Source organism: Rosa rugosa, chromosome 6 (genome assembly GCF_958449725.1).
Source record: "Rosa rugosa chromosome 6, drRosRugo1.1, whole genome shotgun sequence".
Taxonomy (NCBI): Eukaryota; Viridiplantae; Streptophyta; class Magnoliopsida; order Rosales; family Rosaceae; genus Rosa; species Rosa rugosa.
The window spans coordinates 38716427-38740250 of NC_084825.1; the positions used below are offsets into that span (position 1 = coordinate 38716427).

At 38.6% G+C, this 23824-nt stretch overlaps 4 protein-coding genes and 1 non-coding gene across 12 annotated transcripts; 2 read left to right on the forward strand and 3 right to left on the reverse strand.

The window, feature by feature from the left end:
* Positions 1–3104: 3104 nt before the first annotated feature.
* LOC133715317 (GDSL esterase/lipase At4g01130) lies at positions 3105–5527 on the reverse strand. Of its 2 annotated transcripts, none has more exons than XM_062141772.1 (5): positions 5187–5527; positions 4336–4560; positions 4081–4214; positions 3724–3988; positions 3105–3602 (listed from the first exon to the last, which is right to left on the reverse strand). In XM_062141772.1, exons 1-5 carry the CDS (start codon positions 5437–5439, stop codon positions 3334–3336), a joined length of 1146 nt encoding a protein of 381 aa, XP_061997756.1. In that variant the 5' UTR covers positions 5440–5527; the 3' UTR covers positions 3105–3333. The 2 variants fall into 2 exon arrangements, with proteins under 2 accessions (XP_061997756.1, XP_061997755.1); XM_062141771.1 differs by having other exon boundaries at positions 4081–4238; positions 5187–5525.
* A 6323-nt stretch (positions 5528–11850) lies between these two features.
* Positions 11851–17720, forward strand: LOC133714177 (common plant regulatory factor 1-like). Of its 7 annotated transcripts, XM_062140255.1 has the most exons (15): positions 11851–12175; positions 12810–12891; positions 13432–13576; positions 13775–13837; positions 13934–14029; positions 14147–14227; positions 14660–14695; positions 14792–14952; positions 15173–15215; positions 15343–15412; positions 16396–16640; positions 16737–16814; positions 16891–17016; positions 17110–17351; positions 17437–17720. In XM_062140255.1, exons 3-14 carry the CDS (start codon positions 13514–13516, stop codon positions 17338–17340), a joined length of 1293 nt encoding a protein of 430 aa, XP_061996239.1. In that variant the 5' UTR covers positions 11851–12175; positions 12810–12891; positions 13432–13513; the 3' UTR covers positions 17341–17351; positions 17437–17720. The 7 variants fall into 7 exon arrangements, with proteins under 7 accessions (XP_061996239.1, XP_061996235.1, XP_061996237.1 ...); XM_062140251.1 differs by having other exon boundaries at positions 11853–12175; positions 17110–17720; XM_062140253.1 differs by having other exon boundaries at positions 11853–12175; positions 12810–12880; positions 17110–17720.
* A 134-nt stretch (positions 17721–17854) lies between these two features.
* Positions 17855–19985, reverse strand: LOC133714176 (coumaroyl-CoA:anthocyanidin 3-O-glucoside-6''-O-coumaroyltransferase 1). The gene has a single exon (XM_062140250.1). The coding sequence runs from the start codon at positions 19345–19347 to the stop codon at positions 17932–17934; it is 1416 nt and encodes a 471-aa protein (XP_061996234.1). The 5' UTR covers positions 19348–19985; the 3' UTR covers positions 17855–17931.
* Positions 19986–20078: 93 nt separating this feature from the next.
* LOC133714175 (protein DETOXIFICATION 35-like) lies at positions 20079–23001 on the reverse strand. Its single transcript, XM_062140249.1, has 7 exons — positions 22464–23001; positions 21253–21878; positions 21095–21151; positions 20780–21018; positions 20542–20660; positions 20342–20428; positions 20079–20255 (listed from the first exon to the last, which is right to left on the reverse strand). The coding sequence occupies exons 1-7, from the start codon at positions 22923–22925 to the stop codon at positions 20190–20192; spliced, it is 1656 nt and encodes a 551-aa protein (XP_061996233.1). The 5' UTR covers positions 22926–23001; the 3' UTR covers positions 20079–20189.
* Positions 23002–23696: 695 nt separating this feature from the next.
* TRNAM-CAU (transfer RNA methionine (anticodon CAU)) lies at positions 23697–23768 on the forward strand. The gene has a single exon. It is a non-coding gene; the product is annotated as a tRNA-Met (tRNA).
* The last annotated feature ends 56 nt before the right edge of the window (positions 23769–23824 follow it).

Here is a 23824-nt window from a genome sequence, read left to right on the forward strand (position 1 = left end):
GCCGCTCCAGCCCGATATCGGGTCTCCTCACCCAGCCTAGGAGTTGTCCCCGCCGTGGTCGCCGACGGAAACTGAGCCATACCAAACAGCCTGTAATCCGCCTCTCCCCGACACGAGGAAAGAGCTGATCAAAAGTCAGCCTCAAACGTAGAGCAAGTGGAGGCGGCAGAGTCCTCCCTGGAAGCCGCACCAAGGGAGCGGCGCTAAGGTTCGCCGAGGAAAGGCTCTCGACCCTCTCGACTCTCATTTTTTTGTTATCTATCTTACCTGTCAAATTGTCAAACTAGCTAGTTAATTAAGTGCTCAATCTAAACATTGTCTACTTATGTATATTCCAAGTTCGAAAACATATCTTTTTTCTTGTCTGGACATTATTCTGCCATGTTAAAAGAAAAACCTTAGTTATGACTGTTCATCATATCTTGGTGTTTTTGATTTTGATGAAGAGACTTAACCAATTTGGTTTTTCCATACATATGACTTTGCCTAAATTATTTTTTATTGTTTTTGGTTACAGGTTCTTTGCATTATAATCTCGTTGTGTTCAATCTGTGGCATTTGTCTTCCTCTTACTATAAGCTCTATCTACTGTGTTTTGATTCCAGGTTAGGCTCCTCTTTTCGTTATATTGTTGTCAATGACTATTTGGTTGTAAATGTAGTGGAAAGTTATGCCCTTGATCTTTCTCTGTTGCATTTTGTTTTAATTGGCATGTTAGGGTTCTGATATAAAATCTATGACAGGAATTCTATAATTCGTATTATTATTTTTATTACTCAATGTCTTCTCCAAAGTAATAAGGCTCCCTTATTATGCATGTGTTTTATGAATTTGCATATACCTGTGCACATTGGATTAATTAGATGTTAATCTAATATACATATTGTATCATTATGTGATAGGTTCAAGATGCAACCAGTGGCCATGAATTTAGAAGGGAGTCCATAGGGGAAGGAGTTCATCCAGATTCAACTAGTGATCAAGAAATTGAGCACGCTCAAGTACTCACCAAGCCCTCTAGGTAATGATAAATAGTATTGTGGTCAAGTCTGCTTTTGAACAATATTAAGTTTGGGAATGTTTCTTCCAAAGTTTCAATTATCTAGTATGGTAGATTCTTATAATTATGAAAGACTGTGGTTCGTTTGGTTAATTTCAATTTGTACTTGGTAATGAAATAAGTTATATCAGTTGTGAGATAGCTATGAATGAAAGGATTATTTTGGTGCTTTATATTGTTTTACTATATATATCTTCTTCTTTTTTGAATAAAGGGCTGGTGCGGCTGCACTCAAGCCTCGATTAATGAAACTGTCGAATACAAGGGGGGGGACATTGAGCCTAAACCCCTGATTACAATAAGCATCTAGAATATTTTCCGAAATAATATTAGAAATCTCTACAGAAAACTTGTATTCTAACAAGCACCAACTAGCAAAGAGTGCACAAAAAGCTACTCCATTTGCTTTAACATAGCAGTGACATAGCGGAAAGTTAACTCGATATGTACCCCTTGTACAACATAGCATAATTACCTGCTTTAGCACAGCTTTCCTCCTATGTTGCCGCCGAAAAGTAAATCCGACGACACTTAGTCTCACACTGCCACTAGGCGGTAGCGCCCATTTGACGAAGCAAATAACTCGCCGCCGACGTAGAGCAGACAAAGCATGTAGAGTGCATACACAGGCACATAGCCCGATTAGGCCTACACAATATATGTAGGATATTATTGCTGGCATATAGCCCCAATTAACTAATAATAACAAAAAATAATAAAACAAAATAAAATAGGAGTGTGGGCCCAGAGCCCAAACCCAGGCCCAACACACACTTAGTCCAATCCAAGAGAACAGTAGCCAGCAGCCACCTCGTCCCCGTCCTGCACGCCCAAGCCACGTTGTCCATCCACCGGCGGCTGACCCGCCACGCCGAGCGAACGCAGGCCTTCCTGCCGTCCCTCCGTCCTCCCCAACACCCCCACTGGCCTCGCCGCCACCCCCAGCCACCCCTCTCCACCAGACGGCTCCAAGTAACACAGACCAAAACGGATCACTCCGATCCAATCTGAGTCCCTCAAAACCCGTCCTCTCACCACCAGGCAAAGCCACCAGCCGCCATGGGGAGGCCGACCCCAGCCCGACCCATAAGCCTCTGCGCCCGATCTGCACTTTTCCGGCAGGATCACCTCGCGGTGTGGAGAACGAAGCCACCGCGCCACCTTCTAATCGATTGGGTTTATTCCACGAACAACCATCTCCGGGCACTAGGTCCCCTTTAACCTGTCCGACTACGCCGCCACGAGGGCGTGCCGTCGGAGGGTTCTCTCGTTGCTGCTTTTGGCTCTCTCGTTGCTGCTTTTCTATTAGTAATAAGTGATTATATTTGTCACCGCCTACTTTACTATATATATCTTTTTTTTTAATAAACTATATATATCTTTTGATTGTGTGTAAAATGGCAGAAAAAATTGGGTGGCCAATTGGTTGTGACGGATATTGGTTGTCGCTAAAGCTTCATATGGAAAATACTTGGGGTGGCGACAGCAATGACGCCGTCGCAATTATGGAGGGAAAATCAATTTCCCGGTTATTTCTAATAAAATTTGGAGGGAAAATTTCATTAAAAACAAAAAAAAATAGTTTATTGCAAGCGACGGCATCTGCCGAAGCAAATAGGTTACTTGCAACGGCGTTTTCAGTCACTACATGCCGTCGCCAAATAAGCGACCAAATCATTGCTACGCTCGTTGCCGTCGCTAAATACGGTTGTGATGGCATTTTGCCATAGCCATGAGCGACGCCACCAACGACAATGGCGTAATTGTCGTCGCCATTGGTCTTTTGTGACGACAAACAGACTTTCCGCGACTGCAAAAAGCCGCGGCCAAATGAATTTTTTTTTTGTAGTGGGTGGAAACTCCCACTATTTTTAACTACCTTCCCACACACTCTTAAAAATAAAAATAAAAATAAAAATAAAATAAATAAATAAACAAACAAACAATCTTCCTACACACAAAGTGTGTAGGCCAATGCTAGTTATTAATTATGTGAGGACGTTTAGGAGACTTTAAAAATTTAACTATTTTAAGACGAATTGGCTTAATATATAAATAAGGAGGTTCAACTAGATTTATTAAATAAAATAAGTCGGGTGTGGGGATGAGCCTCCCAGTTTGTCTAAGTTGCAAACCCCCTCTAAAAAAAAAATTAAACAAGGAGGTCCAAAGCCAAAATTGAAATACAAGAGAATAAGACTGTCATAGTTAGAAGGATAGAGAGAGCCAAAAAAAACCCAACTAATAATAAGAACATTATAGACCAACAACGATCAATCTATAGGGTAGAGGTCACAAAGTTGGTGAAGAGGAAAAGGTGGGTCAAAATAAGAGCCGTTGAGAATAGCCCAGGTAACAAGCTTGTTTGCAGCTTCAGTGGCATGGATTCCATCCCAGCTTACATAGTTGTATGGATCATCACAAGCTGTTGCAGTCACAGTGCTCCCATTGATCACCTTTGTATTTCCACAATAAACCTGACGGTCATAATTGTAGGCACCACCTCCATGTCCACAACATGATTTGGTACCATATTTGAACCCTGTTCAAGATAAAGGAAACTTAGTTTTAGAACATAAAACATATAAACATTGCCCTTTGCAGTAGATTTAGTCCAACTAAGAGATCCATGAATGCTTGCTTGGTTGAGGGTTTCACGGTACCATGTATTGTGGGGTGTCTAAAGAGCTCTAGCAAAGCAGATGAGGAGTCCACATATATTAGAGAAGCATTTGGAAGAGAGCCTCTAGTTTGTGCAAGCGTCTCTTTAAGCATGTTGTTGTAGTCTTGTACTGCATTGTTGTAAGAAGTCGAGCATCCAAAAGCATCGAGTTCAGAACGGGGAAGCCCTACCAGAAACGAGGGATAGCAACCAACCGGTGCTAGATTAAGTACCAGAAATGCACGCCCTCCTAAAGCATATAGCTCCTAGAAATTTTGGAAATTAAGCAACATAAGTAATGCATAACTAGGTTTCATATGGCAGTATATTAGTCTGATTGTAAGTACTGATCACTCACCCTGACCGTACCAACAATTTGGGAGACCACCTGAGGAAGATATTGCCTCACTCCTCCTACACCAATGGCTGCTAAATTCGAAGTAAAATCGTTTTGGCCAATATAGAACATGTAGAGTGATTTCCCAAAAATATCTGGGGAAGGAAGTTTCTTGGGTTCTAAGCAACGTACAACAAGCAAGTCATCAATGCTTAGAAAAGAAATCAATGGTAATTTTGTCAACATCGGACCATAGACTCATATAACGTACTTCACCTTGTTTATCCAAGTTGGAGTGATGAAACTCTTCAACTTGGGTCTTGAATGCCTTCATTTGGTTGAGCTGGATAGCTAGAGAGAATGGACTGATTCCGGTAACAAACAAGGAAGTATTTGGCAAAAGCACGGTTGATGCCAATGTCGCAAAGTTTACTCCATGTCTATAATCGGATCCAATCGATTGTAGATATGGACTCAGGAATGGCAATCCTAGAGCTTGAGCTGCAGTTTTCAATAACATTCACTTTTATGTTAGATTTTCCTTTGTTTTTATTTTTTTCTATTTTTTATTTATTATTATTTCAAACCATTCAAAAAACCCAAATTAAGTTTCTACCCTCGAGTTTTTTTGTTAACATTATAATAAGGTACGTTTAGGGTTTAGCTTCTACGTACTCATAATAGGTCCGGCACTAGACATACTTGTAGATCATACACATTGATCCTCACACGGGTTTGTTAATATATATGACATGAACACGATGGTTATCGGATATATATATATAGACACACACACACCTCTTAAGTTTCTTCCTATGACCATTATCTATGAGGCTAATCTCCATATCTATCCGACGCAAAAGGAAAACTGAGGAAGACAAGCTAGATAAGGACTAGCTAGTGACTAGTCCACTCTTTTTTCCAGCTTGGAGTACGTCTTTTGGTATGAAGTCGCCTAATAAAACAACCTACTTGGTAATCATATGTCCAAGTAGGACCTCCCATATCCTAGAGGATTAAGGATCTGATATGATCAAGCAAGTGATAAAATTGCTATTAAATAGATGAACTCAACGTATGAAGATATAATTTAATACCAAGAAAAATGCATGCGTATGTCTACTTACCCAAGAAATCAACAATGAGCCTCCCATCGGAAGCCCGACCTGTCGGTTTCTTGAAATAGGTCATGCCGAACGGTCCAGACTGTGCGGGAAATGCTGCCCAAAACCCGCCGGTATCAGAATTCGAGTCACCGAAGTTGAAGATCGCCTCGAAATCACATTTAGAATCACTGAAAGAGCTCAACGTTGCCACCACTATCGTCCATACAAGTAAAAGCTTCTGGAGAACAAGAGCTTTTGTTGAAGATCCTCCCATTTTACAAATTTCTTCAGTGGGCCGGATCTGATACTCGGTACCGTGGAAATCACATGCTTTATATACATGAAAGGAGAACCACAAGATTGCACTAGTTCAGACGCACGAAAATTTAGCATTATATGTGTCGGTCATCCATTATATCCATGCCAATAATTGACATAATGACATACATGAATGACAATATGACATCAACTTTTGTGCTCGTAGTGTATAATGTAATAATTCTATGTTTTGAAACTTCCCATATTACCTGATTTTAACTTCATTTTTCATCCTCACATTTCTGCTTCACGTAGGGAAATAATCTTTGTGTAGATACTTATTTCTGCTTCTTAATATAATTTCTACTTGAAGTTCATAATTGATGACACATCCTAAGGTCGTATCCAATTGTGTGTGGTGATCTAAAACAATTCATATTTTAAATTTTTAGACAAATAAAAAAATCTTAAATTTGCATTCCAATTATTCCAGAGAAAACTATAAATTTCATATCTTTTCCACAACAACTTGCATGCGATGGATCCTTTACAACCCTTTTGTGATCTCCAACAAGATCTATATGTAGACCAACATGTAGACTCTAAACTCTCGCTATAAAATTTTTGTAATAGGTTAGACCTTTTATTAAAGATAAGTTTTGGAAAAATTGGGTCTTTAGACCGTAATTAGAGATGGCCTAAGATTAACCACTGTTTTGCTCAACTATCTTAATCTTGAGTTTATAAGCATCACTAATATTAAAAATTCAAGCAAAACCAAGTTTAGCTCTATTGATTAATTTGAGTTATCTCTCTTTCAACTCTCTCAAGTCTAAACTCTTATCACAAATGCACAATCTTATTTAAACATGAGATGATTACGTATAAACAAAGAAACCAACCAATGTTGGTGGTCAAGTGTGTAGATCCATCAACGAATAAGTAGGGGCTGTATTGCAAGAAATAATGTCTAATTTTTATTATGCAACTCAGTAGAAATGACTCAAATGAGTCACTATGCAACAATTTAGCTAACATACCAACTTGCATGCAACAATATTGTATTCAAAATTCAGTTGAACGCGAGAATTTAATGTTATGTTGTTAGTTCTTTTTTTTTTTTTTTTGAAATGTTATGTTGTTAGTTCATAATTAAAAGAAGAATTGTAATTCACTCTTACAACTCAATTTTTTTTTTTATGGCAAAAGACGATCAGATCCAATCTTAAAATTTGCTTGAATTCCACGTCAATGTGGAACCAAGAAAGTGTGGCTTTTTAACAAAATCATTTCCTGGATTAACATTCTCCCACGTCACCCCTATATATTTTACCCCAATAACTTCACGCGCCGTAGATTCTTTCCTTTACTTTTTACCGCGGAAAAAACTTTTGACCGACATTTGAGCTGGCCACGCAAACCTCTTCTTGCGTGGTCCCACAGGCACATCCACATGGACCACGTCATCGGTGGGGGCCATGACCACCCTCTTTCTTAGGTGTCCCTGCGGATGGACTCCGGGCCGTCAGATCAGACCAATCAGAGCCGCAAGTCTGTCTCTTCTTTACGTCAAGGGTGGGACCCGGGGGAGATTCGAGTAAGATATGGTGTATTTTTTAAGGTGGCGAGTGGTGAGGCGTGGGGGGTACACGTGTGCGATGATGAGCTTTTCAGGTGAGGTGTGCGGCATAAAGGGTTAGGAGACGTCGATTGCTGATTGGACGAGATTAGAGTCAAAGCATATATTGTCATGTAGACAATGAGTGCCTTCCGCGTCGGATTGACTAAACAAGAGTATTTCAACTTTCACCGCCATGTTAAATTGCAATATCGGAACTAAATTACATAAATAGCTCTATAAAGATTGATAGATTAGGTTGAGACACATACGTGGCTAATGGCAAATCGGGTAGTTTGCTTTTTGTGATTTCGTTGAAACTAAAAAAAACAGTAATCCATATTTGTGGCGGATGCTTTAGCGAATCTACGTTCTAGATCTGATATTGATTTTCAGTGGACCAATTGCATGGGCTTCGGGAGTTCTTATCTTTAATGTTGTAAACAATGATTGTCCTAGAGGCACTTCCATTTAATCGAGGGAAGTGAAATTTATACTCCCTTTTTTGTAAACCACACTCTCATTTGTTCTTTTGTCCATTAAATTTCTCAAATTACCCCTACCATCTTCATATATTTTCCTTGCCACTCATTGCGTTTGTGAAACAACTAGATTGGAGCTCCTCTATTTTTAATCATTTTCTCTTTCTTCCCCGTATCATCTTCAATCCTTTATAATTACCAAACTCTTAACAGATCCAAATCCATGAAGCAATCCTTTATAATTACCGAACTCTCAACAGATTCAAATCCATGAAGCAAACCAATTAACCAAATCCCAGCTTGATTTCTTATTTAAAATCTTTATGGGTTTAACACTAAGTCAAATGAGTGAGTACATAATTTAAGCAAATTGTTTCTCAATATGGAGACTTGATATGGAATCTTCTAATATCAAGGCTTCATCGAGAGGCCTGGGCGCAATGAAATTGTGGACCGAATCGTTTGCGTTTGAGCAATGGATCGAAATTGTGAGGGAGATGAAGCTATGATTGATGTGGCGGTTGTGATCGAGGGAAGTGAGAGAGAGTTGGAGGTGATAGCGTTGTTTGGGCCCAGAATCAGCTTAAACAAAAAGGAACAAAAGAAAGAGTCTCGAGTACATTGATGAGCTATGGAGAGCTGCCCAGTCGATCCAATGGAGAGTCGATTATTTACTGCAATAGCATTTTTCAAGCTTGCCGAACATTACCTTCATCAACGGAGATAAGCCTTTTGTTCTTACTCTACAACAGTGCGTTCTGAAAACTGGCCAAGGCTCTCTGCATCAGTGGGTTTACAGCTTTGGATATACCCCCTCCAACAGGTCCTCTCTAGGTTAAATGAGGGGCATATTTGGAATATCAAATAAAAGGTGTATGCTTTACAAAAAGGGGAGTATAAATTTCACTCCCCTTAATCTATAGTATTTTCTTAAAAAAAAAACATATAAAAATGTAATCCACATGGAAGACTGAAGAAAGAAAAATTACCCCGACCTGTATAAATCGATGAAGACTTCACCAAAGCCCAAATAATGCTACAAACAACAAAAAGATAAAAAAATAAAAAAAATTATTTCACGAAAACAACTTCGGCAAAAATAATTTATTGTCTTTAAGTTAAATGGACATACTTAATAGACAACTGATCGTTTATAAGTTAAACTTAAATTATCTAACAAACAACCAATCATTTTTAGTAAGTATGCATTAGGTGACGTCAACTCCTTCCTCGTATCATCGATTTTGGAAGAGGGTCCAAAAACCAGCTTTACTCTTTAAAATTTAGGGTTTTGAAGGGTTTGAGTTTCAACGACGGCGGCGCTATTTCCGGTTTGCTCCCGTCGAGCCGAACGACGCTTGACGTCGGGCTTCCTCTCGTCTTGTTTTGAGGTGAGTTTTTCTTGCTAATCAGAGGAATCTTTTTGGTCTCGGGTTGGGAGGCAATCGCCGTTCAGAGGAGAGTTTTTCCGGTCGAGGTCACGAGGCAGGTGAGAGGCCGGATTCGCTTGTCCAATTGAACGCCAGGATTTGCGTGGATTGTGGTCAAAGAGACATCAAGGTGAACAAGCAGATCAGAGGAACCAGATCCGTCTGGTGCTGGTGTTTTGCTGATTGACAAATAGATGGTGTGGTGGAAGGGTCGATCGTCGGAGCTGACGCCACTGGCGGTCGCGGTGATGGCCAGACAAAGGATTTGGGCTTCTGGTTCTATAGCTTGGGTTTGGGCTTGGGCCTGGGCTCAATTCGAGTCAGCAGATTTCAAAGAAAAGCATGAAGACCAACCTGTTGCCGAGGTTATTAGCTGTTCGATTTTAAGTTATGCTACTAGACAATTGGATGCAAGTCTTGTTTAGGTAGGGGGTAAACTCTATAAGCTTTTCTAAGATGTTTCTAGTTGTCATTTGTACCACAATTGCGTGCCGGCAAATTAGACTAGATGAATGAGTTTTCCTTAGGAAACGAGGTTATTCTTGCTTAGTTAGGCTTGTGTCATGCGAGCGTCCCATTAAAGCAACTCCAACAGCTTTCCCATATTTTGATTTTTCTCCACTTTAGGGAAAAAAGAGTCTCTTTTGCTCCAACAGATTCCCTATAACTTTCCCTATTTTAGGGAAAGTGAGGAAAGAGAAAACCAAATTCTCTATATTTACAGCAATCTCTAAAATTTTAAGGAAGAATATGGAGATTTTAGAGATTGCAGTAAAATAGGGAATCTGTTGGAGTTGGAGAAGAAAAAGATGCTAAAACTTTAACTTTTGCTTCCCTATTATACAGAAATTATAGGGAAGCTGTTGGAGTTGCTCTTAGACTTTAATGAGCTTAGTTTGGTTTAGATATGTTATCCGGTTTTCTGGATCTTCTTATGTAAGTTCTGTTAGACTTTGACCTGTTTTTATGGCTTGATTACTAATGCAATCAACTTCTATTCAAAAAACACCCACTACCTAAGGTCGAGGTCATGAGTTCGAGTCACCATGGGGGTAGGAGTGAAATCCTTTGATCCTCTACCATTGAGAAAAAAAAAAAAAAAAACTTCTATTAAAAAAAAAACATTTTTAGTGAAATTTAAGACTAGGGATGACAAAAATCCCCAGCGGGGCAGAGGTCCCAAATCCGCCCCAATAATATATACATATATTTAATTTTTATATATATATATATATATTTTAATTTATATATATATTCATTTATTTTTTATAATATAAATCACAAATGTATACATTTACTACTTTACTTTAATGACTACACTTTTACTTTACTGGTGTTTTGACTTTTGCACTCACTGAATTATGATTTATGAATTTAATCATATTTTAATTTTATTTGTTGTAGATTTGATTTTAAAAACGACAATATGAAAAAAAAAATTATTTTATTTATTAAATTCTTATTGGGGATTTGGGGAGGGTTTGGAGGCTTAGTCCCCAGTGGGAATGGGGATGAGAAATCCCCAATATATTTTTATTAGGGACTGGTGCAGGGATGGGGGTGGAGAATGACTCCGGAGATGGAGATGGTATTGTGATCCCCATCCCCAACCCGCCCCATTGCCATCCCAATTTAAGACCACCTCACTTGATGATTCTAGGCAAAAATGTTAAATTAAATTATAAAAAGCTCTTCTTTTTTGGGGTCCAATGTAAGAGACTATCTTGTCACCTAACTAACTGCCAGCCAATCAAATAGGTCCTTAAATCTTCATGATTGATCTGCGCAACACTAAAAATACTTTTTATATATTCACACATAGCACATAGAATTTCATTCTCCTATTTAAAAACATATTCACTTTACCCTACAAATTATTATTAGACGATCCGACTATTCTAATTGTCCTCACACACTCTCTTCACGCCATGACTTTTGGAAAAATATTCAGCTAAGTATTCTCTTAGAAGGAGACTGTGGAGGGAGTAAAATCTACGTTTTATATTTCCTTTTGAACAATTCTTAGGTTCACCCTTAGGGTGAATGAGCAAATTCACCCTCTCTTGCGATTAACGCATAATAACTTTATAATTTTCTAATTCAACCGTTCATGTTGTATAACGTAATATAAAGATTAGCTCTGTGAAAAATCAATCAAATTGAAGACCTTTTAGTTATTCATTTCTATGAAATACATGGACGGTTCATCATAGTAGTAGTAAGTGTTGTTAGAACCATCCATTTTTTTTATTCAATTAGATAATTAAACGATTTTCGATTCGATTGATTTTTTACAGAGATGATCTTTAAATGATAATTTAAGATATAGACCGTTGGATTATAAATTTATTAAGTAAAAATATGTTAATCGACAACGGGGGTGAATATGCTCATTCACCCTAGAGGTGAACCTAAGAATTGTTCTTTTCTTTTATAATATCTTAACATTACATGTTTGAATGTGCAAAAACGATAAAATTGAAGATACTAAAACAGAAAATTGAGCAAAGCCAAAATATAATTATAATCAAATTATATCTAGTTTTTTTTTTTTTTTTTTTTTCTAGAGATAAAGACTTTACGTCTTTATGATTTAAATAATAATATACGATAAATATCCCAACATCTTCATGCGTGGCTCAATGCCCCCATTTGGGCCGTCAATTAATGGCCCGTCGTGGATTCCAAAGGTCCCTACGTCAAACAAAAATTAATTAAATCCAGACAGAAAGGACCACGTCAGCCACATGACGGGTCAGATAGGTTGAAACCCGAACCTGGGGGACGCGTAGATCAAGTAAACTTCCAACACGTGTACGGGCAATGTGACAACGGAATAAATAAAATAGGCCAGCGTGATTTTCGACGGGCCAGCTCAACAACCACCACAGCACATCTCTCCCCTCACGTATTTTATACGGTACAACCTCCTCATTCTACGACACGTGTTTGGTGACGTGGCCGTTTGCCTTGGCGCTCTTCTCCTCCTCCTTCTTCTTCCTCTTGTTGTTCTCCACCATCCTCACCTCTCTCTCTCTCTCTCCTCTTCTTCTCTCGTTTCTTTTTCACCGACGGATAATGTACAAGTGTGAAGAGCTCCGGTTTGCGGCCATTGAAGACGTGTGTGTTTGAAGCTAATTCGAATCGGATTTGATCAGTTAGTTTTGATTTTGGTTTCGGAATTTGGAACGTGAGGCAGATTTGGATTGTTCCGAGTTCAAGGTACGTTGAATTTGAAGCTCCTACTCGTTTTTTCTTTTTGAATTATACCTCCTTAGGCTCTGTTTGGCTTCTGAGAAAAAATGTAAGGGGGGGGGGGAAGGAAATTGAATAATCAGGGGAGCTGTTGAAGCAAACTCTACAGTGTTCAAAGTTTGTAATTCATTGGTTTCTCTCGGCAACCAAACAGATTAGAGTGGAAGGTTTATTAGTGTTGAAGGAACTTGATCTTGATGATTTTTTTATTTGTTTGTAATTAAATGTAGGATTTGATTGATTGAATTGCTTGTATCAATTTAATTGGTCTAGTTCTGCAACTCAATTAAAGCAAGAAGATTTTTTTTTTTTTTTTCAAAGAAAGTAGTTATTGTAAGATTGGAGGTAATCAAAACCAATTCGAGGAGAATTTACAGCTATTTAGTGATTTCTTTGGAAAAATATGGGTTGAGGTTGGTTTAGGGGTACTTGCGTGATTTAGAGATCTGTAGAATTATGAGTTGGAAGCTTGGAATAGATTTGGTGAATCCATCCAATCATCCATCATTATCTTCTGATCACGTGTGTTTGTGGAAATACGTTCTTACCCTTTTAATTTCAGACTTTTTAGTTTAACTAGATCCCCTTTTGATTTTTGAAGGTTTGGTTGGTGATGAAAGAGAGCATTCATACCCGAAGAATATCAAGAGAAAGAAAGCTATTGATGTAGTTGTACGCTATAGGTTAAACTGTTCTTTTCCTTAATTATTATTTATTGTCAAGAAGAAATTGAACTGTGAAAATTGTAGAGCACCTCAATTAATCTCATAATTCTACCAAAAAGAAAATAAATCTGGGTAGATTGTTCCCAGTACTTGTGTTGTGTTTCAAATCTCGGTAAAGTTTTAATCTTTTTGGAAAGAGGATCTTAGTTTCTGCTCCTGTATTAGGTGTCCCCAATGCTTTTACATGAGAATTAAAAAGTTAAAACAGATAATTATTTACTAATATATTTTGTCAAAGCAGCAGATGCTCAACTCTTTTTATAGACTGGTTCTCTATCAACTGATTTACATCATTCTTTGTTTCGAACATCTACCACAGTTATTGGTAACCTATTACTACTGTTGGCTCTACGTTATCTATTAGGAAAGACTTTGTGATGTATAATATCAGTGTGGTTGGATGGATAATCTCTTCCTCTTTTTTTTGTTCTGTTCTTTATCAGCCTCGCAACATTTCTTGTTGTCATTTACCGCCTGACAAGACTACTGTTGATGCAGACTGGAGTTTGGATAGCCAATGTTACAGAACAAAGGACTGATTCTGTAATCAAGGAAGCTCAAAACATTAGTGTGTTTACTCATGGGTAACAATGATGAAGTGAAATCTGTGAAGACTGAAAAATCATCTCCACCTCTGACTGCGGTAAGCTCAAATTTATTGTTTTTTTTTTTTTTTTGGATGTCTGATGTTACATGAACAACTATATTTTTCATATTAATTTCTCGATACTTTGAGAAGTACCGCGGCCAAAAGTCTATGTAGATATGTCAGTTTTGCCATTCTTGGTGATTCACTATAGGAGTTTGTGTCTAAATGTTCCATGATCTTTTGCATTGGCAGGATCCCAAAAACCATACCAATCAGACGAATATTCATGTTTATCCTGATTGGGCAGCCATGCAGGTTACCAATATGTTTTTCTGGTTTTTCTCAAATTTTAGTGGATTCACATTGTTGCTTTTCACATAATCTGATTCATGTTAATGTCTATACTTTTAGGCATATTATGGTCCCAGACTTCCTATGCCCCCATATTACAACGCACCAGCTGCTTCTGGCCATGCTCCCCATCCATATATGTGGGGCCCACCACAGGTATTGCCTTGTGCTTGATACAGTTAAAAGCATCCAAATTATTTGCAATTTACTCATGCATTCTGGAATAATTTTAGTATACTGTCTGATAACTTGTTGAACTATTAATTCTTTCAGACTATGATGCCACCCTATGGGGCACCTTATGCAGCAATATACTCTCATGGAAGTGTCTATGCACATCCAGCAGTTCCTCTTGTAAGTTCAAATTCTTATAATATTCTGTGAAGATCCTATCATTTTAATCAGCAATACTGATTTCTTTGCCATGGAGGTTAATAATTTGATATTCCGGAGTGCGAGTGTCGTCAATTTGAGTTGATAGGCTAATAAACTTTGAAACTGGAGTCATGAGTATATTTGCATCACCCTCTTTTAGTGGTGTTAATGTAAATGTAATACATGTACTGGCTGACCGTCTCTGATCATTACCCTATGCTTAGCAAGTGGAATAAATCAGCTTTCTTATTTCTTATGCCCAACTATAGTCTTAATCAATTATTCATATCCTTCCTTATTTTTCACTCTGTATCTTCCTACCCCCTCCACTGCAATTTTTTGCCCCCTGTGATGAACTCAGACGGTTACAAAACTCCAATTTTTCTGACATACTGGTTTTGGCTGTTATAGGGTTCAAATGGTCAAGGGGTTCCACTATCACCTGCTGTAAGTTCCAGCTCATGGTTTCAACATTATTCTAGTTGTATGCTCATCGCCTCATCCCATCATATAATGTGAGTTTATTATGATGCAATAATGCAGGCTGCAAATCCTTCAAGTATGGAAACACCTACAAAGTCATCTGGTAATAACGATCGAGCGTTAGTGAAAAAGCCAAAAGGATTTGATGCACTTGAAATGTCAATAGGCAATGGTAATGCTGAGAATGCTGAAGGTGGAGCTGATCAGTCTCTCTCCAAGAGGTTTGTAAATCAAGTTTTCCTCTTTCTTTCTCCTTTTCCCCGACTTCTTTTAGATGGGCTATACCTCCTAAACTCCTAGTCAATCAATCTGGTAGTCTCTGTTTGACTATAATTCGCCTTTTGCTTGTATATCTCCCCATAATCGCCCACTACAGTGGGTTCTGTCTAGTAGTATTCTGTCTGTCGGCTAATTTTTGGAATTCCATGACCACTTTAACAGTTCCGCAACTGAAGGTTCTAGTAGTGATGGGAATACTTCTGGGGTGAGTACTTCATCACGATTATTTTTTGGCCATGATGATTTGAATAATAGTGAATCTTTGTACATATATATAATGATGATTAATAATAGTGATGCTAAATTGCAATATCTTCAAATTTTATGTGCAGGCAAATCAAACCAGAAGAAAAAGAACTCGTGAGGGAACACCCACCACTGGTATGACTATTTTCACCAAGTGTTAGATTTTGCTGAACTGTGTATCTGGGCTGCAATCACTCTTCTACTTTGTGTTGGCCGCAATCACTTTTGATTTTAACAGCTATTTCTCATTCCACTGTATACTTGGCTTTGGCCAATGTATAGATGGTTCCCACACACACCACTTGTTGGTCAAATTCAATAAATCTTGCTAGAATTTGCTAGAATTAGAGACCTAAATGTTTTACCTCTTACATATATTGCTAGTTTCTCAACGTCTAAAAAGTAAAAACACAACCATTGAGCTTCTCAGAACATGTAAATTGGAAATGACAAACTGTTAAAAGTCTGCCACCTTTTGACAAAAAACAATTATAGTTGTCATTGTTGAATTTTCTATCTACAAGTAACGTTTATATATGTATGTTGCATATTTGAGGCTATTTTCTGTCAACCCTCCTACATACTGCAAGGTAGACAATGGTTAAGAGACAAACCTTTGAGTTGCTCAAAACAGGTTGATTTGGGAATAACAAACTGTTTTAAGTTCAAACTTTCTACTATGAAAAGATCATAAGGCATCCTCTTGTAGTTTATTATTTGTCTCCAGGCTTAAATGGTCAGAAAACTTACAAATATATATGTTCAGTGGTCAGAAAACTTACAAATATGTTCAGTCCTGTTGGTTGATTGATACCTTCACCTATCACTGCTAATGTTATTCTCTTAACAATTTCCCTAGAAAATTGTATTCATGTGTTTGAATGAAATTGGTAATTTTGTTGTTTTACCATCATTTACAAGACCTTAAACTCGTATGACATGAGCCAACTATTGTTCTATAATCGAACATCCCAATGCACATTCTTCACCATTAAAGAGTCCAGCAAGTGAAATTAAAGCTGTAGGGACTTGTGTTAAGGATCTTCTGGTTTGAAGCCTTTAAGTACTTTTCATAAACTTGAGTTGTTTGACTAAAATCTCGTTTCTATGTGTATGTTGCTCAATAGTTGCGGCAATAGCTGGAGATCAGAAACCGGAAATGCAGGCCAGTCTGGCTTCTGCAAAGGATGTAAACCCGGCTTCGTATAAGGCATTGGGTACAACTATTGCTGCTGTTGGTGTCCCAGGAAAATTGGTCAGACCAGCAGTTTCTCCTGGCATGACCAATGTGTTGGAACTCAAGAATTCATCCAACTTGAACTTGACTAGCGCTACTAGTGTTCAACAACCCTGTGCAGTTTTGCCTCCAGAGACCTGGTTACAGGTATGGTCAAACATATGTATGTGGTTTTTAGTTGGGCCTTTGTTTCTTAATTATTTTGTCAGCAATTTTGCTTCATGGAATGTAATCATGTAACAGAATGAAAGGGAGCTCAAACGGGAGAGGAGGAAACAATCTAATAGGGAATCTGCTAGAAGATCCAGGTTGAGGAAGCAGGTATGAAAGTTGTGGGCGTTGTAGAAATGTTCACTAGTTTAGAAATGAAGCTAATGCTTTAAATTCTTCTGTCCAGGCTGAGACTGATGAACTTGCACGAAAAGTAGAGGCCTTAAATGCTGATAATGTGTCTCTTAAGTCTGAAATAAATCGATTGACAGAAAGTTCTGATAGACTGAGGGTTGAAAATGCTTCACTAATGGTAATTCACATGTTATACTGGACTAGCTTTTTCCTTAGCATATTGTTGAAATTTTCATGTCTTGTGCTAATCTAATTGCTGTTGCTACATCAGGAGAAACTGAAAAAAGCACGTGTAGGACGAATGGAAGAGATTATCATGAAAATTGATGATAACAGGGTCGAAGCTATTAGTACAGAAAACCTGCTGTCAAGAGTCAATAACTCCGGTGCATTAGCTAGAGATGTTGAGGAAGAGGGTAGCATGTATGAGAAAAACGCTGGGGCGAAGCTGCATCAGCTCCTGGATGCGAGTCCAAGGACTGATGCCATTGTTGCTAGCTAGTTAATGGACCGGTAGTTGTGCAGTCCTCTTAATCTATGTAGTTTTGGCATATTAAAAGCCCAAAATTACTGCTAACTGAGTGTGACAGCTGAACAGGATTGGTATCAGGGTGCAAGCCGGAAGCCAAGGCTCTAATTGTTACTTTGTTGTTAGTTATCTCATGACTGATGCCTAATGGCGTGTATTTCGAAACAGGACAATATACAATTCAGAGGTGCCGGGATGGCCGCTGAATGTGATGTACATTGAAGAGTGCTAAAGACTTGTTAAGAGTAGAAAAACCCTTATTGTATGAGTGTCTGGGTGTTTGTGTAAACTCTAGACCCTTCTATCTGATGTGGTGACTGGAATCTGTTGTATTCTATTAGTTACTTTGGCTCTTGCTTGTGTTGCTAACATATAGTTTTCGAGAATTAAACTAGAGCATGGGTCGTTCTGTAGCTAAGTAACACAAGTAGAAATCTTTCCAGTTTTACCACCATCTGGTGAAAACCAAAGTCACTGCCGGGAACATATGAGGATATATGCCTAAAAGAGTTGAATAGATGGTAAAAAGTTCAATCCAATTCCGACAACGGTCGTGTAATTGCTTTACAAATGCGATTCCGGGAGCTTCAAAGCTTGTTCAAAGATGGAATTGAAGGACTTCATTTTTTCCTTTTCAAATGCCAAGACAATCTCAAACCCACCTTCCTCTTCTCTACTGTTACCGAGGTAAATAAACTTGGGAAAATCAAAATCAACGTTTATAACCTCACTCTTTTTGGGTCTCCCCCACCCAAAATCAATGTCATTATAAAAATCAAGTCTTGGTGAGCCAGCAAGCAAGGTTAAATGCATTGGAGGACTATTAGTACCCTTGTCCCAATCTGAAGTCCACTCCTCAGCTGCTCTCAAAACCCCACTCTCCAAATCTTTCACATTTTTTCCTATAGCATCCACTGCCACAATGAGTCCATTCTCCTTAACTAGCTCACTCTTCTTCACTCGAGTAGAACGTATTGATAAACAGTTCCCAAAATATGAACTAGGTAATGGATACTCAAGCCGGTTTCGGCTGTCAGCCGAGTAATTGAAGTAGCATTGCATTTCATCATCATTGATCTCCTCTGCTTTGACTAAACAAACCCATGTCAAAGCGCATATAACTACAAATGATGACATATGGGGTGGCTTAGAACCATGAACAGCACTGAATAAGCTAGACACCCACTGTTTAAGTCTGTCGATTTTTGGTCTACTCAACACGAATGTGGTTCGGACTTTTTCAGTTAGGGAGGGATGGAATGGGTTCATATGAAGCTCCCATGGGATAGGCGTCCAACTTCTCCATGCAGCTAAGAACTTGTTCTCAAGGCCGCATGGGTCTTTAATCAAACCTCTATTATGGGATGGGGGAGTACTAGTCAAAGCCTTGACTCCTTGTGATAAACAAACAGATGCCCATGACTTCATGAAATGATGCAAAGAACTCCCATCAGTCAATGCATGAAGAAAATTAATGCCAATGCAGATCCCGGAGTTGGGGAACACAGTGAGTTGCAATGCTACAGGAGTGACCACACGCGTGCCATCCTCCAACACACGTGCTGGTGGCAATGGTGGAACAAGGAAGTGGGATTGTGCAACATTGTTTACACGGTGGGATGTGAGGCGGTTGAAGTTGCTTGAGGACTCGGCAATGGTCAATAGGAGTGAGGTTCGGTCAGTCTCGGAGTAATGTAGAAAGGGTTTGGAGGGTGGTGGAGGGCAGATGAGATTTGAGGCCAAGGGAAAGAAGTGCTGGAGAGTTAGGGAAAGAGAGTGTCTGAGCTTAGGGAGGATGGTTTGGGTGATGTGGTGAAGAGGGTGAGGGAACTCATAAAAGTATACAAATTCAACCGGACCGCAGAAGAGGAAAACAATGTCGAAGAAAGTGAGAGGGAGAGAGGTGGTAGGAACTGAGCCTGGTGGTGGAGAAACCTTGCATTGCCCAACAACCCTAGCCGGGTTGCAAGAGCCCTCCATCTTTCCTACTATCAAACTTGATCTGTTTTTCTTTCTATAAACACAAGAGTACTAATGCAACACCTGTTACTAACATATTAATGGATTGTAAGTTTTGTAACTGTTTCTCTGCTGTTTTTTTTCAGTTACAGATGTAGTGCCTTCATATTAATGTTATCCAACTTTAAAGCTGAGGTGAAATTTAGTTGACAGTTTCAAATCACCCTGCATGTCTTGAAAACCGATGCAATGCCATCTTCAAGGGTACCCCTAAATGAACAGTTTTTCTACAATACAAAATATTTTCCCAAATCCAGTTGGGTCCTTTCAGCCCTTCTTCTCCATATATATATATATATATATATATATATGTCAAGAACCAAAGTTGCCTCATCCATGCATTTCCAGCACCGTACCCCTCCATTGACAGTGATTGTCACGAGCCGGTGACTAGTTAACTGCCTTCAGAACATCTTTGATTGTGGCTACTGGAGGAACTTTCCATGTTCATTTGTTTTTTCTCTACTCCATTCCTCTTTTCGACAAGCTAATCTGACTTGGATCCTCAACAAGCTAAGCAATGGGTTGATTGCCACCGGTTTGTGGTTATTAGTTATAACTATAACGTACTTCAATAGCTTTTTATTACTGCCTTACTGCGCTGAGGAGTTATACCAATTTGCTCTCTTTGTATGTTCCTCTGCTTGGCAAAGAATTTGACAATTTTTCAAGACAGGCTTCATGCAACCATCAATGTTAAATAATGTAATGTTTCATTCTCTGTAAAATGCAAATAGAATAATTGTTCTTCTTATTGGTACAAGAAAGAGTGCAACATCATTTGATTCTCAACCAGATACTTTCTAATGATGCATTACTACTAGTTCTTCTCCAGTCCATTTTTCCATTCTTATTGAGGCTTGTTCTACCTGCAATTTCAATTTCAATCATTTGCTACAATTGACCACAAACAAGGATTCTGGAATCTTAAGAACTGTAGAATCGATGTATTTACCTCCTTGTTCCAGTTGGTTTTATAAACAATGCAGGAGAGGATCAGTGTCTGCAAGAATGTCCCAAATATCATACCAAGCCAAATTCCCTACAACCAAACGTTGAGGCGTCATATAAGTATTAGTCATACTAGCTAATTCCTTGTTCATGTTTGCAAGGTTGCTTCAGTAGTTAGTGAAGACTAGAGTAATGATAGTTTACCTCCACTCTCAAACCTGTTCGATAACCAAGAAGAAACCCAAGAGGTAGCCCCACAACATAATAACAAAACAAGTTTATGTAAGCCACCAAAGCTTGCCACCCTCCTCCAACAGCAACACCTGCAAAAAAAAAAAAAAAAAAAAGGATGTGTTGTTATTCCTGGATCTTCTAGGAGTGATCTGTACATGTTACGTTACCGCCTTAGCGGAGAGTAATCACATTAGCTTAAAAAAATTACCTGATATAACCGGCTGGACACTATTAAGCACCATTGTCACACTAAGAAGGATTGCTAAACGAGATACCGCGTGTTGCAGCTCTTTGCTGCTGGTAAAGATGATGGCAAAATGGTCCTTAGCAGCCAGGATAATCCCCCCGAAAATAATCCCAATGATGAGAGACTCAACTATGGTGACAATGACAGAGTATTTTGCAGCTCTTGGACGTGCTGATCCAAGCTCATTGGAGACTCGAACACTGCAAATGAAGTAAGTTGTAGTCTTGTAGAGTTGATGATATATATAAAATAGGATTGGTAACAACATTTCCTTACCTTATAGCTGCATTGACCCCAATGAAAAATACACCTTCCCATCCATTCACATTCATACTGGAAGCCAAAAACACAATAACAGCCTCATTAGGTAGGCAATTAAGCCTGAAATCCTGAATAGGCTAAGGATCCCAGAAAGTGCTTAGATATGACCTTACCATATTGAAAGGGAGCCAACAGCAATAACAGGATTCTCAAGGTGTCCAGTGAGAACAATTATGGTCATGAAATACCAAATCTCTAGGCAAAGCATTACAGCTGAAGCAATAGAGAGTTTCAAAAAGGCCCATAACTCCTTGAAAGCTAACAATGACAATCCCTTCCAGCCATCTCTGCACCAACCAACTACATATACCACCTGAGCCAGTGTCATACCCCAGGCTGAGACATTATAGGCCGCAGCTGCACCGGTGGTTCCCCACCCCAAAACCTTGATGAAGACACTTAGGAGTCCTATGTGTACTAGGAGTGTTGCAATGCCAATGCATGCTAGTACTCGTACCTTGCTCTGAGCCTGCAAGAACTTCTGTGTTGGGAAATTAATGGCAAGTGAAAACAGCTGAGGGATAGTTTGGATTGAGAACTTCCCGGCAAGGTCTGCAACGTCGTCTTCTTGCCCTAGGAGTTTCAAGGCTGGCCCTGAGTATATGTACAGTGGTAGTAAACAGAAGCAAGTGACAATCAGAATTATCCATGAGCGTTGCAAGTAAACTCCTAGCATGCCTACTTGCCCAGCACCAAATGCCTGACCACATAGTGTTTCAAGTGCACTTGCCATACCAAGCTGCAATTTTCATATAGCATTAATTTTTTCATCAGTATAACTGTATAAGCCATTCAAACTTGGTACTTAATATGATGCAATTATTTATAAAATTGTTCACTCTGCAACAATATTTATGGAATTATAGAACAACAGGCAACTGTGCTCGGATGAAACCAAATAGATACTCCTACTACTATAAGAATTAACTTGGATTCTCAATATTTCGTGGAATCGCAACTCAGTGTTTCTTTATTGGTCATAATACAGTTACAAATCCTTAAGCCAGAGGTAGATATATAGTCCTGGAAGTGCAGATTTCACAACTGTTTAGTATCGGTGTGATCAAAATCGTCACGCAAAAATATGTTGCAAAAGTTGTCTGTGACCATATTGACCATGTCACTAAACAGTATTTGTTTCTAATAAGTCAAAAAACTATCTAGTTTATTCATTAAGAGTCACAGACTTACTTGTTGAGACAAGTTTAACAAACTAAAAATACTAAATCTTGTTATAAAATTATACTAAGATTTTCTTAAAATCTGAAATTTCAATAGCATAGAGAAACATATGAGTGGATTACTTGTAGAAGCTATTACTTACCAGGAAGCCGAAAGAGAAATTTCCAATGACAGACAGGGATATTGCTATAGCAGAGAGCTCAACATTGCCAATATGCCCAGCAAAGATGTTTGTAAATGAGTTAATACCATAGTTGCACAACATGTTAAAGATAATTGGCCCTGCAATCATCCAAAGCTTTTTGCTCTCCACAAAGCATATGTTCTTGGCATCTTCAAAGCTTCTTATTGGCTCATAATCTCCTCCGGAGCCGGTTATTGCAGTAGGGGCATGGACATCAGCTGGTGCAGTTTCCATGGCTGAAAATGCATCATTAGTCATTTGGTTTTTGATTTCTTGATCCGGTAAACGTCCAGGAGAGGATGAGCTACTGATCTTAATGTCTAAAACTCCATCATTGTTCATTGGGTTTTGGCTTTGTTGGTTAGGTGAAAGTTCAGATGGGGATGAGTTACTCATTTTCAGGGCTGAATTATTATTCATTGGAATTTGGCTTTGTTGGTTAGGTGACGATCCAGAAGAGCATAAGAATTATATAGGAGCAAGAATAATCTTCATTGATTTACTACTTATAAAAAGAGCTGTAATAAATGCAAATATGAGCTACTAATATTCTTCATGGCTGAAACTCTGTGTACGTGATAGTTAGTACTTCATATTCTGAGGAGTATTTGCTGGCATATTGCAGCATCAAGTTCAGAACCTACTTAGTCGAGTCTTGCTTCGAAGGAGAGCAACAAAATTAAGACGACGTTTAGTTGTAGACTTGTAGTTGTTAGTAGCAATCTCTAGATTGTTTTGGTAACAAGTAACCATCTCAAAGCAAGCCAGCAAGGTGAGCTATTTCTTCATTTATCTTTCCCTTCATTACAGTTCCTTCAAATTTTCGTATTGTTAATGAATGAAGATGATGCCATGTTCCTTTCCTATATTAATTGTGATTGGTGTTGCTAATTCTCCCCTATGCAATCTAGGAGTGACATTAGCTCTCTATTTGGAACATATGCCTCATTTGAGGGTAGCCTATTACTATTTTAAACATTACTGCAGCTTTGGGTCATAGAATTTGATCCATTTGCCTAAAACGAAATCATATATATATAGAATTTGCAACATCTGCTTAGCGTTTTCACTTTCTTTAAGGGGGTGTTCTTTGAAGAAAACGAATATGAAAGTGTTGACCAAATTGGTTATATTTCCTTTGCTATTTATTCTGTCGTTTAAATATATATAAGATCCAACATATTCTCAACAATCAGAGTGGCGCAGCGGAAGCGTGGTGGGCCCATAACCCACAGGTCCCAGGATCGAAACCTGGCTCTGATAAAGAGTGGCTTCCGAATTTTTTTTTTTTTCCTCATTTACTCAATTAATAATTTTTT